The 20,938-nt window shown below is 36.0% G+C and overlaps 2 protein-coding genes across 2 annotated transcripts; both read left to right on the top strand.

The window, feature by feature from the left end:
* The first annotated feature begins 3,810 nt into the window (after positions 1-3,810).
* LOC137819120 (uncharacterized) lies at positions 3,811-8,899 on the top strand. The gene is made up of 7 exons (XM_068622873.1): positions 3,811-4,024; positions 4,281-4,510; positions 4,964-5,109; positions 5,468-5,814; positions 5,906-6,414; positions 6,463-8,069; positions 8,185-8,899. The coding sequence occupies exons 1-7, from the start codon at positions 3,811-3,813 to the stop codon at positions 8,897-8,899; spliced, it is 3,768 nt and encodes a 1,255-aa protein (XP_068478974.1).
* Positions 8,900-11,969: 3,070 nt separating this feature from the next.
* LOC150024165 (uncharacterized) lies at positions 11,970-15,156 on the top strand. Its single transcript, XM_090296571.1, has 4 exons — positions 11,970-12,381; positions 13,964-14,439; positions 14,714-14,921; positions 15,137-15,156. The coding sequence occupies exons 1-4, from the start codon at positions 11,970-11,972 to the stop codon at positions 15,154-15,156; spliced, it is 1,116 nt and encodes a 371-aa protein (XP_090152697.1).
* The last annotated feature ends 5,782 nt before the right edge of the window (positions 15,157-20,938 follow it).

The raw sequence follows: 20,938 nt of genomic DNA, 5'->3' as shown, positions 1-20,938 counted from the left end.
TTTATTAGCTAAGGGGTGGGTACAAGATAGCATGAGCCCATGTGCTATGCCTGTCATACTTGTCCCTAAAAAGGATGGGACATGGAGGATGTGTACGGATTGTCGCACTATAAATAACATCACCATCAAATATAGGCATCCCATTCCTAGGTTAGATGACTTGTTGGATGAATTACATGGGTCTAAAATATTTTCCAAAATTGATCTTAAGAGTGGTTACAATCAAATTCGAATTAAACATGGTGATGAATGGAAAACCGCTTTTAAGACCAAATTTGGTTTATATGAGTGGTTGATCATGCCTTTTGGCTTGACTAATGCTCCTAGTACCTTCATGCGACTCATGCATCATGTTTTAAGAGCATTCATTGGCAAGTTTGTTGTGGTTTACTTTGATGATATTCTTATATATAGCTTGTCTTTAGAAGATCATGAGTCACATGTTAGACAAGTTTTAGAAACCCTTAGGAAGGAGAAATTGTATGCTAATCATGCTAAATGTTTCTTTGCATTAGATCATATAGACTTCCTAGGGTTTGTGGTTAGTCATAAAGGGGTGCATGTAGATCAAACAAAAGTTGCAGCAATTCAACATTGGCCTACACCCACCAATGTCAATGAAGTACGAAGTTTTCATGGACTTGCTAGTTTTTATAGGCGGTTTGTGAAAGACTTTAGTACAATTGTCGCACCTTTAAATGCCATAGTAAAGAAGGATGTGGTTTTTAAGTGGGGACAAGAGCAAGAAAACGCTTTTCAAACTTTGAAAGATAAATTAACTAAAGCCCCCATTCTAGCCCTTCCTAACTTTGCTAAGACATTTGAAATAGAGTATGATGCCTCTAATATAGGCATTGGGGCCGTCCTCCTTCAAGAAGGACACCCCATAGCTTATTTTAGTGAGAAACTCAAAGGGAGTCATCTCAATTACTCCACTTATTATAAAGAACTTTATGCTCTTGTTAGAGCTTTGCAAAATTGGCAACATTATCTTTTTCCAAAGGAATTTGTGATCCATAGTGATCATGAGTCCCTTAAATATTTGAAAAGCCAAAGCAAGCTTAATAAGAGACATGCTAAGTGGGTGGAGTTTATTGAGCAATTTCCTTATGTGATCAAACATAAACAAGATAAAATTAATATGGTTGTCGATGCTCTTTCAAGAAGATATACCTTGTTAAATGTTTTAAATGTTCAATATTTAGGCTTTGATCATATAAAGGAACTTTATCATGATGACTTAGATTTCTCTCTAATCTATCAAGAGTGTTCCAAGGGAGGTCACAAAGACTTTTTCTTACATAATGGTTTTCTTTTCAAAGGAAAAAGACTTTGTGTTCCCCAAGGATCCATAAGACAATCTCTTGTTAGAGAGGCTCATGAGGGTGGGCTTATGGGACATTTTGGGGTAGCTAAGACCTTAGAAACATTGCATGAACATTTCTTTTGGCCTCACATGCGCAAATCCGTACATACTTTCTGTGATAGATGTATAGCATGTAGGAAGGCTAAATCTAAGGTCCAACCCCATGGTTTATATACCCCTCTTCCTATCCCTACAATGCCTTGGGTTGATATTTCTATGGATTTTATCTTAGGACTACCCAAGACATCAAAGGGTAAGGATTCCATCTTTGTGGTAGTGGACCGTTTTTCTAAAATGGCTCATTTTATTCCATGCCACAAAGTGGATGATGCTTGCCATATTGCAAATCTCTTCTTCAAGGAAGTTGTTCGTTTGCATGGACTTCCTAGAAGTATAGTATTCGATAGGGATTCTAAGTTCTTAAGTCACTTTTGGAGGACCTTATGGGAGAAACTTGGCACAAAACTTCTGTTTTCTGCTACTTGTCACCCCCAAACTGATGGTCAAACCAAAGTGGTTAATAGAACTTTGGGTCAATTATTGAGATGCTTTATTTCCGGGAATCCAAGGGCTTGGGAGGATTTACTACCTCATGTTGAATTTGCTTATAATAGGGTAGTAAATTCCACCACTAACCATTCTCCTTTTGAGGTTGTTTATGGGTTTAATCCCCTCACACCTCTAGATCTTCTTCCCATTCCTGTACTTGATGAGGTTCTATGCAAGGACGGTTTTGAAAAGGCTTCTTTTATTAAGGATTTGCATAACCGCATCAAGTTACAAATTGAGAAGAAAGTTGGTAAGTATGCTGAAACTGCCAACCAAAGGAGAAAGGCATTAATCTTTGAGCCCGGTGATTGGGTTTGGCTTCATTTGAGAAAGGATAGATTTCCTTCTCTAAGAAAGTCCAAACTTATGCCTCGTGGTGATGGCCCTTTCCAAGTCATCAAGAGGATTAATGATAATGCCTATGAGTTAGATACGCCCTCTACTTACCTTGGTAGTAATTCTTTCAATATTACTGATCTCACTTCTTTTGCTGCAGGTTTCCCAAATTCGTGGACGAATTCTCTCCAACCCGGGGAGTATGATGGAAACCAAGTAGAGGATGCTCAAGCCCATGAAGCCCAAGCCCAACGAATTACTAGGAGCATGGCAAGAGCTTTGGGACAAGAGTATAATAAGATGACTCTTCTTATTTCTTTTATAGAGTAGGGGTGCGGATGTAATAAATAGGTGTAAGTAGTAAGGGGGGGCGTCGAATTTGAGTCTCATTTGAGGCACATTTGGCTTTGCATTTCAGCACCTTATAGGCTATAAATAAAGGTGCTGCCCTTGTACAAATCAGATTTGGATTTTATAGTAAAGAGACTATACTCAAATTTAGAGAGAAATTGTGAGTCTTGAGTCTTCTTCTTCCTTTGCCTTATCTTGTGAGCAATGGTGAGCTTCAAGTGGCGGCACTCCATCACTTATCTTGGAACAAGGCTCCAAGTGGCGTGAATGGCTTCTCCAAGTCTCAAAATCCAACAAGCTCCTTTCTATAAGTGTTCTTCTTTCATTTTCTTTCAATTCCATTCGGTAGTTTAGCATTTCTTGGTGTTTCCTTTCATTTGTACCGATTAGATTTGTGTTTCCAACTTTGCTTTGCAATTTATGTTCGGTGCAGTAGCATTCTTTCCATTTTCTGTTCGGTTTCTATTTGTGTTCTTCCTTTCTTTGTTGTTTGATTCCATTTGACAATATATGGACCTCCATATGAGTTTTGGTTGGTGCAAAGTCTTGATGAGTTCTTGAATTAGAACATTGATCCAATTCTAAGTAAAGTGCCATTTATGACCAACTCAAGTTGCTCCTAAGAATGTCAAAGAATCATGTATTCTTGTTGTTACATTCACATCATAACTTCTCTAGATATCCATAAGCTAATCATGTAATATGAAAATAAAAATTAAATTATGTAATTTAAAACTTAATTACAAATTTAAAAAATAATTTCTACATTACACTAAATGTAACACAAACCAAGACAGAATCGCATTCAAGTCATAAACTAGTAAGACCCATCTTTTTAGCTTTTTTAATGACATGTATAACTCCATATAAAACTCAACAATCAAAGTAGTCTGAATATTAAGAAAAGCAGAGAAACCATCAATAAACTATTCCATACTCCCAGTGAAAATATCATCACAAGCAGCAAGACATGAGAACCCCTAGCCACACCATTAGTAGCATGATTCATTTACAAATTCTCTCCACCTCCTTAATCATTTTCGATAGATACTTACGGTGGGAATTATTTTTGATATTAATGCTAATTTTTTTATTTTAAATTAATAATGTTAATTATTCCACTTAAATATTACCATGTCAATACTGTAATAAATATAGGAATGACAATAATAATGAATGTTTAGGAAGGTGAGGTAGAGTGCAAGTCGATGGCGGATCTCTCGTACTTCTTCACTAATTTACCCGACCATTTCTTCGAAAGAGATCTATGGAAAGTTTTCCAAACATGGGGAAGAGTTCTAGATGTCTTCATTTCTAGAAAGCTCAATGCAAGGAATCAGAGGTTTGGTTTTGTTAGGTTTCATGGAGTGATTCACGCTTCTTCTTCTTCTCTGGAAAGGAAGTTGGATGCAATTTGGGTAGGTACATGGAAGCTACAGGGTCGTTGACTCTCAAGTGAGTTTGAGAGGCGTTGAAAAAGATGTTGGCCACTCCAAGAGTTTATCATGCTCCCAACCTGCAGCATTAATAAAAGCTTAGCCGAAAATGTGGGTGTCTTTAATGATGAAGTGGCAAATACTGCATTTAATTCTCCACTGGTCACTCCCAAGAGTTTATCATGGTCCCAACCTGTCAGCATTAAAAGCTTAACCGAAAATATGGGTATCTTGTAATGAAGAAGTGGAGTGCAGTATGTTTAATGAGAAGAGAGAAGAAATTGGCGTGGCCATTAATGTGAGAGAGGCTCGTGTGCAGGAGGCTAGGCTAATAGTGGAGAGTGGTATGTCTGCATTTTATTCTCCAATTATTGCTGATGGTGAAAACGAGTGTGTGGGAGGGTCTGAAAAGGCACATAGTTTTCTCTCTCTCAATGAGGAGGTTTCCACTCAACTTCCCAGATGTAAGGAAGTAAGTGCTTTGAATCAGTTAGAGTTAAATGGGGTTTCCGCATGCATACAACTGGCCCAAGTGTTGGAGAGAAGGAACACTTTGGTGCGAAGGAGGTCGCGTCAGGAGGAATGAACAATTCTCAGTTGGAGGTGGTTGCACCGAAGCATGGGTGAGGGGTCGTTTTCTCTTCGGAAGGAACGACTACGAAGGTGGCTGAGGTTAGGGGGACGGTTCAAGTCGGGGTTAGGGACCGAGAGCAGGGTTTGGGTTTGGTAGAAAATGAGGGTCATGCTAGTGATTTGCTACTGTTGGAGAGGACGGGTTTAGATAGTCACTCAAGATTCAATATGGGCACAACAAATTAACAGCCCCTTACTCTTTGTTTCTAGAAAGGTGTCGGGACCAGAAGAAGGGTAGGTCGGCAGTTGAAGACTTTTTGTTTCACGACTGGTGGAAGTAAGGGTGGATCAGGCAGTTCTTATGGTTCAGCAACCTACTGCGAGAAGTGCTACTCTTTTTACGTCAGATAGTGCTATTGAAAATTGTAATAGAATTTTTGGAGTGAAAAACGACAAGAATGATGCTTCTAGTGTTTGGGGTGTTGGTAAAGAAGCAGGGTATTCTCATCCTGGGCGAGAAGACTTAGTTATCAATAGTTTATGCGCTTTATCTAATAGCGATGGGTGCAAGGAGAAGACGACAAGGGGTGAGAACAAAGCAGTTGTAGATGAAAATAATTAGTTTTAATGTTAGAGGGGTGGGAGACACTTTGAAAAGAAAATATTTAAGTGATCTGATTAGTAAGGAAAAGGCGGACATGGTGTGTTTACAAGAGACGAAGTGTTCTGAGTTCAGTAGGGAGAAAGTTTGCCTGCTTTGGGGGAACAGTGAAGTTGGTTGGGTGGAAAACAAAGCGATTAATAGTGTTGGTGGGGTCCTTATGATGTGGAGTAATAAGTCTTTTTAGATGGTTAGCTTTGTTAATGGAAATAATTTCACTATAATTGAAGGTTTGTGGAAGGTTGGCAGTGGTTTACCTGTAACAATTGTGAATGTTTACTGCTCTGGTAGCTTACGGGAAAAGAAAGAGGTATGGGAAGAGATCAACAGCTATAGGTTGAACCAACTGTCAAAGGCTTGGTGCATTATTGGTGATTTTAACTCAATTAGACGTCAAGAGGAGAGGAAGAGTTTGATCTCGGAGTCAGACTATTCTAGAGAAATAAGAGGCTTCAATGATTTTATTGAAAAATCAGAAGTGGTTGATATTCTGCTGGTAGGCAGGAAGTTTACTTGGTATAAGCCTAATGGAATGGTGAAGAGTAGAATCGACAAGGTTCTTGTATCAAAAGAATGGCTCTAAGCTTGGCCAACAGTTTGTTCTAAACAGATCTATCTCTGACCACTGTGCAGTTGTGCTTAAAGAAGTGTCTGTTGACTGGGGCCCGAGACCTTTTAGGAGTTTGGATGTGTGGCAAAGAATTAGAAGGTTTAAAGATTTTGTGAGGATGAAATGGGCTAGCTACGACGTTCTAGGAGGAGGGATTTACATTTTTAAAGAAAAATTGAAAAAACTTAAAGTAGATTTAAAAGTCTGGAACAAAGAGGTATTCGGGGATGTCAACCTTGCGAGTGAGTTGTTGCAAAAGAGGATTAACGAGTTAGATGCGCGCGATGATGAAAGAGGGTTAGAAGAGTCGGAAAGGGAGGAAAAAAGGTCTCTTCTAGTTGACCTTAATAATGCTATGTTTAAACAAGAGGCGGTCTTGTATCAAAAAGCAAGACAAAAGTGGCTGAAACAAGGAGATCTTAATACAAAATTCTTCCACTCCTCGGTTAAGTGGAGAAGGGCGATGAATGGGTTGCATGGGATGTTTGTTTATGGCAGGTGGTGTGAGGATAAGGATGTGATCACGGACAAGGTATGTGGTTACTTTGAGGATAAATTTGCGAGGAATGAAGCTTGTTAGGTTAGATTGGATAACGTAAGGTTCAATTCTATCTCGACAGAAGAAAATGAGTTGTTGGTCGGTGAGTTCTCTGAAGAAGAAATTAGGACAGCGGTATGGAATTGTGATAGTTCAAAGAGCCCTGGCCCTGATGGTTTTAATTTTGGTTTCTTAAAGTTCAGTTGGGATATTATAAAAGCGGATGTGTTGTCAGCAGTGAAGGATTTTACATCTAAGAGTCAATGGCCTAGAGGTACAAATGCTTCATTCCTGTGCCTTGTTCCAAAAGTAGAAAACCCTCAGCAACTTGGTGAGTTTAGACCTATTTCTTTAGTTGGTTGCTTGTATAAAATTATCTCAAAAGCGTTGTCTCTACGCTTGAAAAAGGTGATTAACAGAGTTATTGACATTAGGCAGTTGTCGTTCCTTGAGGGAAGGGGTCTATTGGATGGCGTACTAGTAGCAAATGAGGTGTTGGAAGAATACAAAAGAAAAAGGAAGAGTTGTGTTTTCTTTAAAGTTGATTACGAGAAGGCGTATGATTCGGTAAGTTGGGATTTTATCTACTACATGCTAGAAAGGTTGGGTTTTTGTGCTCAATGGATACGGTGGATAAATTGTTGCTTTGAATCTGCTTCTGTCTCAGTGCTTGTAAATGGTAGTCCTACTAGGGAGTTCTTTCCTAGGAAGGGACTCCGTCAAGGTGATCCGCTTGCTCTGTTTCTTTTTCTTATAGTAGCAGAAGGGTTGGTCGGGGTGTCTAGGATGACAGAAGAGAAACAGTTGATAGACAATTTGGAGGTTGGAAAAGCTAAGGTGAAGGTAAATATGCTACAATTTGCTGATGATACTTTATTCTTCTGTGAAGCCAACACCAAAAATGTCTTTAATATTAAGGCGATTCTGCTTTGCTTCGAGCTTGCTTCTGGGCTTAAGGTGAATTTCTTGAAAATTAGAATTGGAGGGACGGGGTTGAGTCAGAGATTGTTTTTGTGCTTTGCGACTATTCTTAACTGCAAAGTGATGGGAACCCCTTTCATTTATTTGGGGTTGCCGGTAGGAGGTTGTCACAAGCGTGGAGATTTTTGGAATGGGGTTGTTATGAGAGTTCAGGGTAAACTATCAAGGTGGAAAGGCAAATGTTTGTCGATGGCAGGGAGGATTTGTTTGATTAAGTATGTTCTCTCCTCAATCCCGTTATTCTTTATGTCATTATTCAGACTGCCTTCAGTGGTGGCAGATAAGTTAATTCAGATACAAAGGAATTTCCTTTGGGGGTGGGGTTCTGAAGGAAAGAAGATCATTTGGGCCTCTTGGAAAAAGGTGTGTGAGCCTCGTGATATTGGAGGCCTAGGTATTATCGACTTAAGGACGTTTAACTTGGCATTCTTAGGTAAATGGATTTGGAGGTTGGGATCGGAAAATGGAGGTTTGTGGAAGAAGATTCTTGATTCTAAATATGGTGGTTGGAGAAGTTTGAGAGAGGAAGGCACAAGTAGGAGAAGTTCCCTTTGGTGGAAAGATTTGAAGGAGGTGTGGGCGTCGGAGGGCTGGGGGAGGAGTTTTGAAGACGGTTTTGAGTGGAATGTTGGTAATGGAAAGGATATTTCCTTCTGGGAGGATAGCTGGTTAAGTTGTGGAGCTATGAAGGGAGTATTCCCAAGATTGTTCTCAATTTGTTCGGCTAAAGATGCTAAGGTGGCTGAGCTTGGGTATTGGTCTAATGGTGTTTGGGTGTGGCAGTTTGTCTGGCGTAAATCCTTTTTTTGATTGGGAGAAGTCTTTGGTGGAACAGTTGGTTCAGTTGTTACAAGGGGTGAAGTTGGATCTGGGAAAGGCGGATAGTTGGGGTTGGAAGGCTGGGGGTTGTCAAACTTTTACAATTAATTCTACTTATGTTCAGGTAAGGAGGGATCGTGTAGGGGAGATTTGTCCAGTTTACAGTATGTTGTGGAGGTGTAAAGCGTTACCTTTTGCTTTGTTCACTGCTTGGAGGATGATGGAGAATAAGATTGTTACTAGGGTTAGTCTAGTAAGGAGCGGGGTGATGGTTGAAAATTCTTTATGTTGTCTGTGCGGGAAGGAGGAAGAGTCTTCTAGTCATTTGTTTTCTATTTGCAGCTTTGCTTGGCGTGTCTGGAGTCTTTGTTTTGAGTGGCTTGGAATTTCGTCTGTAATTCACAAGGACCCTAAGTCAAACTTTTTAAAATTCAGGTTGTGTCAGGCTTCAAATTCGATCAACGTTGTGTGGGGTACAATTTGGGTTGGAGTAGTGAGTGAAATTTGGAAACACAGGAACTCTGTCATGTTCAATAGGAGTGTGGCAGATGCTGTAGAAGTGTTTGCTTCGATGCAGGTAAAGGTTTGGTCTTGGATTTTTGCAAAATCCAGTTTTGCTTTCTTTCCTTACTCTAACTGGATGTTGAATCCTTTGGATTGTATGAGGATAATTCATTAAGACCGTTTGGGTTTCTAGTAGGTGTATGTAGTTAGGAGGATGGTAATGTAATTTTTGTATAAGGGTTGGATCACCCCTGAAGTGGTTACCATTTATTTATTTTTTATTGCTGATAAAAAAAATACTATAATAAATATATAAGAACCAAATAAACATATTTGTTAAATATAATGATAAAAAAATAATTTTTGCAATATCAATTTATTACATTGATGTTGACACATTATGATAATATTTTGATGGGAAAGATATAGGGTTGAAAAATAAATCTATTCCAATTTTGACGAGATTCCCACCTTAATTAATTGAGTATGAATATTGATAATATTCAATTTTTTTAAGTTAAGTATGTGTCACATCCCCATATTTTTTTTAACTTTTCTATGATCTTTATTTTTATAAGGAAAATGATGGTTTGACACCCATTGCTCCACTTTACACCCCACTAAATATTAATATTTTAATCATTTTTAATTTTTTTAATTTTAAAAATTATTATAATATTTTACATTTTGTCTAATATTTCATTAAAGATATTTTCTTATTTTTAAATTTTTTTTTATTACAAATATTAATATTTTAGTGTAGGTGTAAACTGGAGCGGGGTGTCAAAATATAATCACCCTTTTTATAACGTAGTTCTAAGATACAAATTATGTATATGTATGTTGACAACTTATCCATACAAAATATGAGTGTGAGAACTATATAAGACATATAATTAGCACAAAGTTAATTATACTTATGTCCTGATACTTTTATAATTATATTCTATACTTATATTTTCTGAAGTTTACAATAATTTCTTTTACAGATATACACGATTTAATATATTTTTCAGGTAAATAGGAGAATTATCTAAATGAGTTAAACGAGAAGGTAATTAGTAACTTAAATAATACTAAAATATACAATCATATCCTCTTTATAATACATTATTTTGATTATCATTATCATATATAGGATGAGAATGAGTATAATATAAGCATAGTACCATATAATAATTAGTTGAGAAGAAGAGTGATAGATTTGGAGTTGGCAAAAATTAGCATGAAGAAACTTTAAACGATCATAATTTTTGATAGAGATGTCGGATGAAGACGCGTAAAAAATGAAAGTTGCTCAAAACGAGGTAACGATTGGGGTCCACCAAAATTCCAAAAATCTATCGTTTACTATTTTTTTTTTAAGTATTATTTAGGTATTTCAAGTATTTTGAGGTTTTAGTTCTCATGCTTACACTTGTCAGAAAATTCTGAAATTTTGCATGATGTTTTGTAGTATAAATTAGAGATTTATCAAACCATTATGATTATATTACATTCACAAATTTATTACTCACCTAAGTCACCTTAGGGAGGTTCTTTTAGTGCTTAGGAACAATAGTTTGTTTGCTACTATAGATAAATCCACTTTTGTGTAGATAGTGTAATGTTTTTAGGTTTTATAGTCAACAAAAATGGGGTACATGTTGACACCGAGAAAATCAAAGCCATCCAAGAGTGACAAACCCCACAAAATGTAGGAGATGTTAGGAGTTTTCATGGCTTAGCAAGTTTTTATAGTAGATTTGTTCCTAACTTCTCAAGTCTAGCTTCACCACTCAATAAGTTAGTGAAGAAAGACACTCCATTTTGTTGGACGGAGAAGCATGAGCAAGCCTTTCAAACGTTGAAAGCTCAACTCACTAATGCACTCATTCCAGCTTTACCAAATTTTCAAAAACTTTTGAGTTAGAGTGTAATGCATCGGGAGTAAGAATATGTGTTGTGTTGTTGCAAGGTGGGCACCCAATTGCATATTTTAGTGAAAAACTTCATGGTCTAGCCCTCAACTACCCTACCTATGACAAAGAGCTCTATGCACTTGTGAGGGCTCTGCAGACTTGGGAACATTATCTAGTCTCAAAAGAATTTGTTATACATAGTGATCATGAGTCTTTGAAATATTTGAAGGGTCAACACAAGTTGAACAAAAGACATGCAAAGTGGATGAAATTTCTTGAGCAATTTCCATATGTTATCAAATACAATGAGGGCAATACAAATATGCTATCAAGGAGATATGCCCTCTTTTCTAAACTTGGAGCCCAAATTCTTGGATTTGAAAACATACCTAAACTTTATAAAAAAGATCAAGATTTTGTTAAGTGCCAACATAGAGCATAAGGAGGTTTTTATGTTTCTGAGTGGTACTTATTTAAAGAAGGAAAACTTTGTATACCTCAAGTAACACATAGAAAACTCCTTGTAAAAGAACCACATGAAGGAGGACTCATGGGCCATTTCGGAGTTGATAAAACTCTTGAGCTTTTAAAAGGAAAATTATTTTGGCCACACACGAGGAAAGATGTTTAAAGACATTGTCATAGATGCATTTCATGTTTAAAAGCTAAGTCTAAGACAATGCCTCATGGACTATGCACTCCTTTACCTTTTTGCAAGTGCTCCTTGGGAAGATATAACCATGGATTCATTTTAGGACTTCCTAGGACACAAAGAGGTTTTGATTCCATCTTTATGGTAGTGGATAGGTTTAGCAAGATGACTCATTTTATACCCTGCCATAAAGTGGATGATGCTAACAACATCTCTAGGCTATTATTTAGAGAAATGCCTAAGACCATAGTGTCAAATAAAGATCCTCAATTTGTTTGCCATTTCTAGAGAACTCTCCGAGAAAAGCTAGGAACTAAGTTGAACTTTTTGAACTTCTTGTCATCCTCAAACGGATGGACAAAACTGAAATTGTAAATAGATCTCTTTCCATTATGCTTAGGTCAATCATGAAGGGAAACCACAAATCTTAGGATGAGTACCTTCCTCATATTGAGTTTGCATATAATAGAGTAGTTCATAAAACTACTAATATTTCTCCATTTGAGATTGTGTATGGATTTAATCCTCTTACTCATTTGGATTTGTTACTTCTACCTAATCCACAAGAATTTATGCATAAGGAAGGAGTAACAAAAGTCGAATTCGTAAAGAAAATGCATGAGAGGATTAAAAACCAAATACAACAACAAACAGAGAAATACATGAAACATAGCAATAAAGGGAAGAGAGAGATGATTTTTGAAGAGGGAGACTGGGTTTGGCTTCACCTTAGAAAGGATAGATTCCCTAATCAAAGGAAGTCTAAGCTTAGTCCCCAGGGAGATGGTCATTTTCAAGTCCTCAAAAGAATCAATAATAATGCATATCAAATTGACATGCCTGAGGAATATGGAGTACATACTACCTTTAATGTTAGGGATCTAACACCTTTTGCAGGTAGTGAAGATGAAGAGGCAGAAGCGTGTGATTTGAGGACAAATCCTCTTCGAGAGGGAGGGGATGATGGAAGAAGTCCAAGTGTTGGTGATGTATATTTGGGTTTTAATTTTCTTTGGTCCAGTTGGATTAATGAAATAGGGATCCAAGAATCCATAGACATCTTGATTCCCTTCATGAATGGAAACTCCAAACAAATACTTACAAGTAATTACACTAGAAGAAAATCATTAAATAGTAACCAAATTTAGAGACCAAAAATAATTAGTCACTATATTGACTAAATTAGATATTAATTTAGAGACGAAAAAATGATTGATATCTAATGCGGTTTCTATTATTAATAAAATATTATAAAATAGTTTCTAAATCGGTATCTAAATTAGCTACCAAAGTTTTAGCTACTAATATTTTAGATTCTAAATTACTCTCTAAAAGGCTAATTAACGATGATTATATTAAGCTCCTGGTTTCCAACTGCAAACTCTAACACGGGAAACAATTGTCGAGGATCGAACTCTCCCAGACTCAATACCAACACGTATCAAAGAATTATAAATATACATGCAATTAAACAATTAACAAATCTAATTATACATTCAATTCAATATATTATAACAAAAAAATCAAAAACATCAATTTCTAATTATACATGAAATTCAAAAAAATCATTTCTAAATTATAACAATTATAACCATGGTTATCAAACTCACTTATTCTAGACAACTTAGACTTGATAGAGTCCATGTAAACTCGGTGAATTTGCTTAAACTTGCGATTGACTGAGTTAGCGAGTTTAGATTAGGATTCACGCGATGGTTGAGGTTGTTGTGTTGTGGTTGTTCATCGTGTTCGTTGTCGCTCACCTTGCCTCTTTCCATGTCGACTTGCCTCTGTCTATGATTGAGCTCGTCGTGATTTTTCATTACTTATTAAAATTTTTTACTCTAATATTCTAACTAATTAATAATTCTAACCTAAATATCTAATTTAACATACTCATGAAAAAATAATATAAATTAGTAATAATTACAAAACCTTTTTATAAAACATACTCATGAAAAACTAAAAAAAAATATATAAATTAACATAATCATAAAAAATATCGAAAACAAAAATAAAAAAACCTCACCAACTTGGTGGTGGTGGGTAGTGGTGGCGAGACGGAGGAGCAAGATGGAAGACATCAAAACACACTCTATACTTCCTGGATAGTAGAGAACCTAAAAAAATGAGCAATGGAGCAATGAAGGAACAACATACAACCAATACAATGGAGGAAGAACTTACAAAGAGCACGAGGAAAGCGTGCAGTGGAAGCAAAGTGATCAAAAGAAAGGTGTAGGGAATACGAGAGTGTGAGAGAGAACAAAAATAGAAGTGATGAAAGCGTAAGTATGACGGACTCTGGTCAGGGTAAAATAGAAAGAAAATAAAATGTAGTTGTCATAAAACCACAGTTTATGTGAGGCTCACAAACGACAGTTCATGACAGAAACTGCAGTCTATGTGTTCAGTTATAACTATAGACGACGCTTTTACCATAAACTGTCATCTATATGTTCATTTTGATTTCAAAAGTATCACTGCATTTTGATGGACGACGTTTGACTCTGAACCAACTTTAGAATCTAAATAATTAGTAACTACAACCTTGGTAGCTAATTAGATACCAATTTAAAAATTATTTATTAATAATAGAAAAGGTTTCTATGGGATGTAAAGTTCAAAAACGCATGAAAAGGTTGTATCAGAAAAGTGATGAGTGTTTTATCTGATGATTTTTCAGACAAAAAGGGTAAAGGAAAAGATATAATTGCACTTAGGCATCATAGGGTGGATCGAGGAACAAAGGGAATAAAAGGGAGGAAGGTTGCCAGCAAGAACTTGAAGCTGTTTATTTTTATGTGTGGAAAATACATTCCAAAGGCTTGTTTTTACAAAACCCTCAACATAAACAGAAACTTGAAAAGAAGAAGGAGTTTTATCCGATCTGTGAATATGAAGAGAGAAGAGTTATCTGGGGCAGTAGGAATTATTGAGAGGGCAGATTTTGTTGTTCATGTAGGAAACAAGGTTTTGCCCATTTCTGAGGAATCATTCTCCAAAACAACTAAAACAAATGACAAATATTGTTTCAATGCAGAAGCAAAGCATCCAAGTAAAGGTAATAATAGAAAGAAGCCTGTTTCAAGAATGAAAGAGTTACTTAGAAGAGTTGCTTCAACAAAAGAAGACAAAATAAAAGAATTTTATGAACATAAGGTAAAATTTAGAACCCTTTTACTCTCAACTCATTAAAGAAAGAAACCAGTTTGTTTTGTCTACTAAATAAGTTTGTTGAAGTCATTATTATAGTTTCATTGTTATTTTCATATGACAAGTGAAAATATAACTGTGTATGAGTGTGGTTGTAAACTGAAATTTTTAAACCATGATTGAGAATTTGGTAATGACAGTTTCGGATATGTAACTGCTGAGTTGAATATACTATAATTGAGTGATTTAATTAGTGAACATCATGAAATTTTGATAGCAGGTCCTACAAAACATAGCATTTGCAAAAGATGAGAGAGGAAGCAGTGAATCACCGAAGATCAGTTTCACCTGGGATGTGGATACTCCTTCTGTCCTCTCACTAGCTACTTTTTCTGAAAATGTTCAAACCGAGATCTCACATTCACAAATTTGCATCCTTCGCAACAGCACTTGCAGAAAAGAAAACTGGATCACCACAGATTCTGAATGTAAGCCAATTTGTATTTACTATGAGAATTTTTTTTCCATAACTTTTCAAGAGAATACTGTAATAAGAAAAAAGAAATATTAATAAACTCACTTCTTAAAAGAAACATTTATTATTTTTTAAATATTTATGAAAATTTTCACCTAGACCAACCTAAATAGTTGTGGTACATGAACCAAATATTGGATTAATCCTTGTTTTTTTTTTGATTAACAGTTGTGGTGTTGGAACTATGAAGAAAAGTGTGTGAGGAAAATGAGAAAAATATTTTATAGTGGGAGGAACTTTTCACCACAATAAACTTCACAAGTTTATGTCTGCGGGTTCTGCGTATACCGAGTGTATATTCTTGGAATTCTAGGTGTTTTATTTTCATTGTAAGAAAAATAAACGTAACATCAACATTTAGTGATTTTCTTCTTATGTTCATCGTACTAATTTTCATTGTGTGTATGAAACGTCTATGTTTTTGTTAATATATTTAATTTTCTATTTTAAACTATTGGGCTTTGTTTGTTTGGCCCAACTTTCCTTTTCTGTTTCAGCTACGTCTTAATCTTTTTCTTATATATACATAATGTATTTTACTCTCTAATATACAAGTGAATAAAAGTTTCTTTTATATTTATTTTTCTCTACAATTAGGGTTTATCAAAACCTCTCTTTCTTCATTACGATTATGTGCGATTACGTACGCTACATTAAAGCATCACATCAGACAAGGAATATTCATCTTCATTTACTGTAATATGGTATCAGAGCTCTTCGAATGAAGAGTTCTACTGCGCTTCTCTCTGATTTTTATTTCCCTCTTTGCTGTTTTTGGTTATTTTTGTTCTGTTCTCTTTCAAAATCTTGATTGGTTTTAAAAATATTTTAGGCAATGTTTAATGAAAACCCTAGTCTTCATAGTCCTAATAGTAGTCACACTACTACATGCAATTTTTGTGGTAAATATGGTCATACTGAGGCTGTTTGTTTTCACAAAGTGGGTTTTCCTTCTGGTAATGTTAAAACCTCAAAGTTTTCTTTTACTAGAAAAGTCTGCACTTTTTGTAATCGTCTTGGCCACACTGTCGACACCTGTTATAAAAAGCATGGGTTCCCTCCTGGCTACAAATTCACCAATTGGACATCTCAAGTCAATAATATGATTACTACTGACACTTTTTCTGAGCTTTTTCCTAAAGAACAGGATGTAAAGGGGATTCAACTTACATCACAACAGTGTCAATTCCTTACCAACATTTTGCGTCAGCAAAACCTTGAGGATCCTGCCCCTCACACTCAAATTAATCAAGTCGGCACCATCTCTACGGATGAAATTCCCAATACTGAGCATTCTTCAACAAGTAAGTTTCTCTCTTCACTATCTTCTATAAAAGAATCTTGGATTATTGATTCTGGTGCCACTGATCATGTTTGTCACAATTTGAACGTTTTTACTACTTATACTAAAATTAAACCTGTCTTAATTAGTCTTCCAAATGACCAAACCGTTTATGCCACATATTCTGGTTTAGTACGTTTTTCTGATAAGTTTTATTTGTCTGATGTGTTATACGTGCCTCATTTTCAATTAAACTTAGTATCTGTTTTCAAACTCACACACCAACTTAAATGCACTTTAACTTTCACCTCAACCCACTGCATTATACAAGACAATCTCACCCAAGAGAGGATTGGTACAGTTAAAGCCACCGCTGGCTTGTACCTTGCCACTACCTTGCCTGCTTCTAGTCGTTCTAAACCGCATTGTTTTGCTCCTTTTATTAATTGTAATATCACAGACAAAACACTATGGCATTATAGACTAGGACACCCTTCACATGAAAGATTACATGTTTTAAGCAAACAATACTCTTTTATTACTGCTGATACTCATCATGTATGTGACACTTGTAGTCGTGCAAAACAGAGAAAACTTCCTTTCACTTTAAGTAATATTGTTACCTCTGCTATTTTTGATCTTGTACACTTTGATATTTGGGGACCATGTTCCATAATTTCTATGCAAGGTTTTCGTTATTTCTTGACTATTGTTGATGATTACTCGCGTTATACTTGGATTATTCTGCTGCATAACAAATCTGAAGTGCGTCAGCACATCATTAACTTCACTGTTTTCGTTCAAAATCATTTCAAAACTAATATCAAAACGATTCGTACAGACAATGATGTTGAGTTTGCTATGTCAAATTTTTATGCTTCAAAGGGAATTATACATCAAAAATCTTGTGTTGAAACACCACAACAAAATGCAATTGTAGAACGTAAACATCAACACATACTAAATGTAACCCGGGCTTTACTTTTTCAAGCAAATCTTCCTCCTATTTTTTGGGAATTTGCTGTAAATCATGTTGTTTTCTTAATAAATGCTATTCCTACTCCATTACTTAATAACATCACTCCTCATGAAAAGTTGTTTGGAAAACCATATGACATTTCCTTTCTAAAAGTGTTTGGTTGTCTCTGTTATGCTAGTACCTTTACTGCACATAGGAAAAAAATTAGATGATAGATCTATCAAAGGTATTTTTCTTGGCTTCCCGCAAAATACAAAAGGTTATATTATCTTAAATTTAAAGTTTCATAGCATAGAGATATCAAGACATGTAATCTTTCATGAAAACCACTTTCCATATAAATTGGACAGTGGCTTGCCTAAGGACCCTAACACTTTATCTCTCCCTATTTCTAATGCATATAATTCTGCTTTTGATTTTTTTTTCTGATACTGCACCTCCTGTCGAGCCATGTGCCTCTACTCCTGCACCCAATACTGTCCTTCCACCAACCTCATTATCCTATGATCTTCCAACAAATAGTGTCGTTGCTCCTGCATCCAACATTGCACCTCCATTAGAATTATCACCGTCTGCATCTCCAGGAAGCATCTCACCTCAATTTCCAAGAAGATCAGCTCGTCCTCACCGACAACCTGCCTATCTTGCAGATTTTCACACTGCAACCAACTCTGTAAGTAGTAGATATCCTATTCATAATTACTTGTCTTACAATTCCTGATGGAGATCAAGCTCAAGAGAACATGGAGGCCACTCATCAAGCTCAAGAAGAGGTGGAGGCACAAATGGAGGACGCCCATGGAGGTCAAAGTCCACCTCAAAGGATTACAAGAAGCATGTTCAAAGCTTTGGGAGCTAGAGGACATTTATTTTCTCTTTTTGTAGTTTCTTTAGTTAAAGGTGCTTAGAGGGAAACTTTAGAAACCTCTTTTGTTATAGCATCTTTTAGGCTTTAGTTAGGAGCTTTAGGCAGGTGTATTAGTAGATAGGTGTAGGAGTAGAATAGGGGGTGCCAAAGTGAAGGAAAGGATCACACCTTCCTTGCTTTGCAAATAAGCGCCGGTTCTAGATTGATTTGGGAGGGAATTTTGAATTGTTTTAGCTTTCATTTTCAGCACCTTAGGCTATAAATAGAGGTGCCTTCCTTGTAAAATTCAGATTTGAATTTATCTAAAGAAACTATACTCAAAATTGGAGTGAGCATTTGGAGAGCTTTTGAGCCTTCTACTCTAGTCTTATCTTGAAGGACCATGGTTTCCTCAAGTGGCGGCTTGCACACTCATCTAGGAGCATCCATACTTCTAGTGGCGTGATCATCCAACCATTCTTCCATCTTCATGAGCATTCTCTTCTCCTTCCTTTCTTCTTTTTCAATTGTTCATGTTGCCTTGTGTTTTTGATTTGTTTTGGTTCGGCTATTCCATTTTCCAGCACCTATATTCTGTTTTTGTTTTCAATTCCTTTTATGTTCGGTTCATATGTTTTCTTGCCTAATTCTGTTCGGTCAATCCATTTTATAATTCCTTTATTGATTCAATTTGACAATATTTGGTTCATCCAAATGAGTTTGGGATTTGGTACTTGTTATTGGTGAGTTCTTGACTTAGAACCATGATCCAACTCTAAGAAAAGTGCCTCTATATTTTCCAGCTCAAGGTGATTCCTAAAAATGTCAAGAATCTTGTTCTATGTGGCTATTGGAATCACATCATGTGGTATCATGAGTCTTAGGTTCATTCTTGTTTAATTGTTGAGTTGTGTGCACTTTATTTCAAGAGCTCTTTAATTTCTTGCAATTTAAGTTTCTGTTTTAGAATTTTAATTGAGTATTCTTGCTGTTTTTCTTTTGCTCCAAGTGTTTGTGGAAAGGTTTATGGCACTCATAATTCTTATGAGTATGGTTGCTCTTTTGGAATGGCATTATCCTTCCTAGAGTTTACCTTAAGCTTCCTTTCACTTGTTACAATTTGTGATGTGTCTTTTAATTTTTGAATCATGTCAAGTTTTGTCTTAGTCATGTTATTCCATATATGTCATTACTTCTAGTAGTACTTTTATTGTTTTGATTGTTTCTTGCTTTGGTGTCATATAATTTTCTGAATTGATGTTGATCCTTTGTGCATTTTCTTTTTAGAATTGAGTTCATACTTGTATTCTAGACCTATACAAGTTCCAATACATCATTTTCTATTATGTCTTTGCTAGTTCATCATCCTGTTTTTTATTCCTATTAGGATTCCTCTGTTTCTGAAAAAAAGTGCTTACTGTTTTTCCTTATTGCAACTGATTTACGTACTGTAAAATTCTGAAATTCTGGATTTGAGATATTCAAAGTGTTAGAAAAGAATAGAAAAAAGAATCATTCAAAAATATGAAGTACACAAAAAATGATAAATAAAATAAAAAAAGTGTACATTCCTGCCGAAAAAAATACGGTAATCTGGCAGCGATTTTAAAAAATTTATTTCTCTCAATTGGCTTACTGTTTTTAATTGATTCCAGTGCCATTATTGAGTTAACATCTTGAAGTTTCTGTGGTATAAATTTCATAATCCAGTTCACTCTACAACGTTCCAGTTAAATCAGTGAATATCAAGCACAGTTTGCATAAAAAAAAAAATTTCCAGTAGCTAATATTTTTTGTTTTCTTCATCTACTCTAGTGCTTTTCCTTAGGTATTCTTTTGTGTGCCTACTTTTCTCATTGAGTTCTTTATTTTCTTGATTGTCTTTCATTCTTACTCTTTGAGTTTGTCTTACATATAGTATTCCTTTTGCAATTACCTTTCTTTGCTTATACCTTTTCTTGTTTGTCTTTATTGTTTCTTTGGTTTTGTGGTGGTTGCTCTTGAGATTGGTGTGCTTGCTTTGACATATTTCATTTGAGGATTCCAAGGCCTCAAGATCAGATTGGTGCAAGAACATTATTTCTTTGAGAGTGATATCTTTTCAGCCTTAGTTCATTTCGGCAGTTTCATTGCCAAAAAGCTCACTGTTTTTTGCTAATTTTTAATTTGTTTGCTGTTTTTGTGTGTTTGCTGTTTTTAATTACAAATGGCTGGATTTTCAAGTGATGCATCCTACAAGCAGAATTCTCCTTCCAAAGCTTCAATTCTTGGTGAATTACATGAAGCTCAAAGAACAATTAGACGCTTGGAGGAGAAAATGCAAAAGATGGAGGTCCAACAAACTAGACCATCTCCTTCTATCCATGATGGACATCATTCTCATAGACCATCTTCAAGAGCTTCTTCAAATGATGTTGGCCGTGAAGATGAGCATAGGAGAAGGAGACCTCCACCCCAAGTCCATGGACAAAGACATCATCACCAAGGGGAAAGAATTCACTACGGCAATGGCTTCTACCATGATGCAAAGTCCAAGCTTCCTTCGGTCAAACTACCTTGTTTTAATGGTTCTAGTGATCCAAATGTGTATTTAGATTGGGAGGCTAAGTGTGAACAAATTTTTGAGATCCATGAGATCCAAGATGAGCATAAGCTCAAGCTAGCCACCCTAGAGTTTAGTGATTATGCCATGAAATGGTGGCATGGAATTGTAAAGGACATTATCTATCACAAGGGTCCTCCCGTGGACTCTTGGAACTCTTTAAAGGATCATATGCGCGCTAGGTTTGTGCCCCCACATTTTAGGAAAGACCTCATGTTGAGACTCCAACGGTTTCAACAAGGCACGCTAAATGTGGATGA

The sequence above is a fragment of the Phaseolus vulgaris genome, chromosome 10 (genome assembly GCF_051622355.1).
Source record: "Phaseolus vulgaris cultivar YP4 chromosome 10, ASM5162235v1, whole genome shotgun sequence".
Lineage (NCBI taxonomy): Eukaryota > Viridiplantae > Streptophyta > Magnoliopsida > Fabales > Fabaceae > Phaseolus > Phaseolus vulgaris.
This window is presented reverse-complemented; position numbering and strand designations above follow the sequence as displayed.

Excerpts from the sequence above, each read along its gene's own strand:
- LOC137819120 (XM_068622873.1), top strand. The coding sequence starts at position 3,811 with ATGGCGGATCTCTCGTACTTCTTCACTAATTTACCCGACCATTTCTTC. Across the intron at positions 4,511-4,963 it reads AACTTCCCAGATGTAAGGAA|GCAGTTCTTATGGTTCAGCA; the intron begins GTAAGTGCTTTG and ends AGGGTGGATCAG. Across the intron at positions 6,415-6,462 it reads AGGATGTGATCACGGACAAG|GTTAGATTGGATAACGTAAG; the intron begins GTATGTGGTTAC and ends GAAGCTTGTTAG.
- LOC150024165 (XM_090296571.1), top strand. The coding sequence starts at position 11,970 with ATGATTTTTGAAGAGGGAGACTGGGTTTGGCTTCACCTTAGAAAGGAT. Across the intron at positions 12,382-13,963 it reads CTCCAAACAAATACTTACAA|ACAAAAAGGGTAAAGGAAAA; the intron begins GTAATTACACTA and ends ATGATTTTTCAG. Across the intron at positions 14,922-15,136 it reads GATCACCACAGATTCTGAAT|TTGTGGTGTTGGAACTATGA; the intron begins GTAAGCCAATTT and ends TTTGATTAACAG.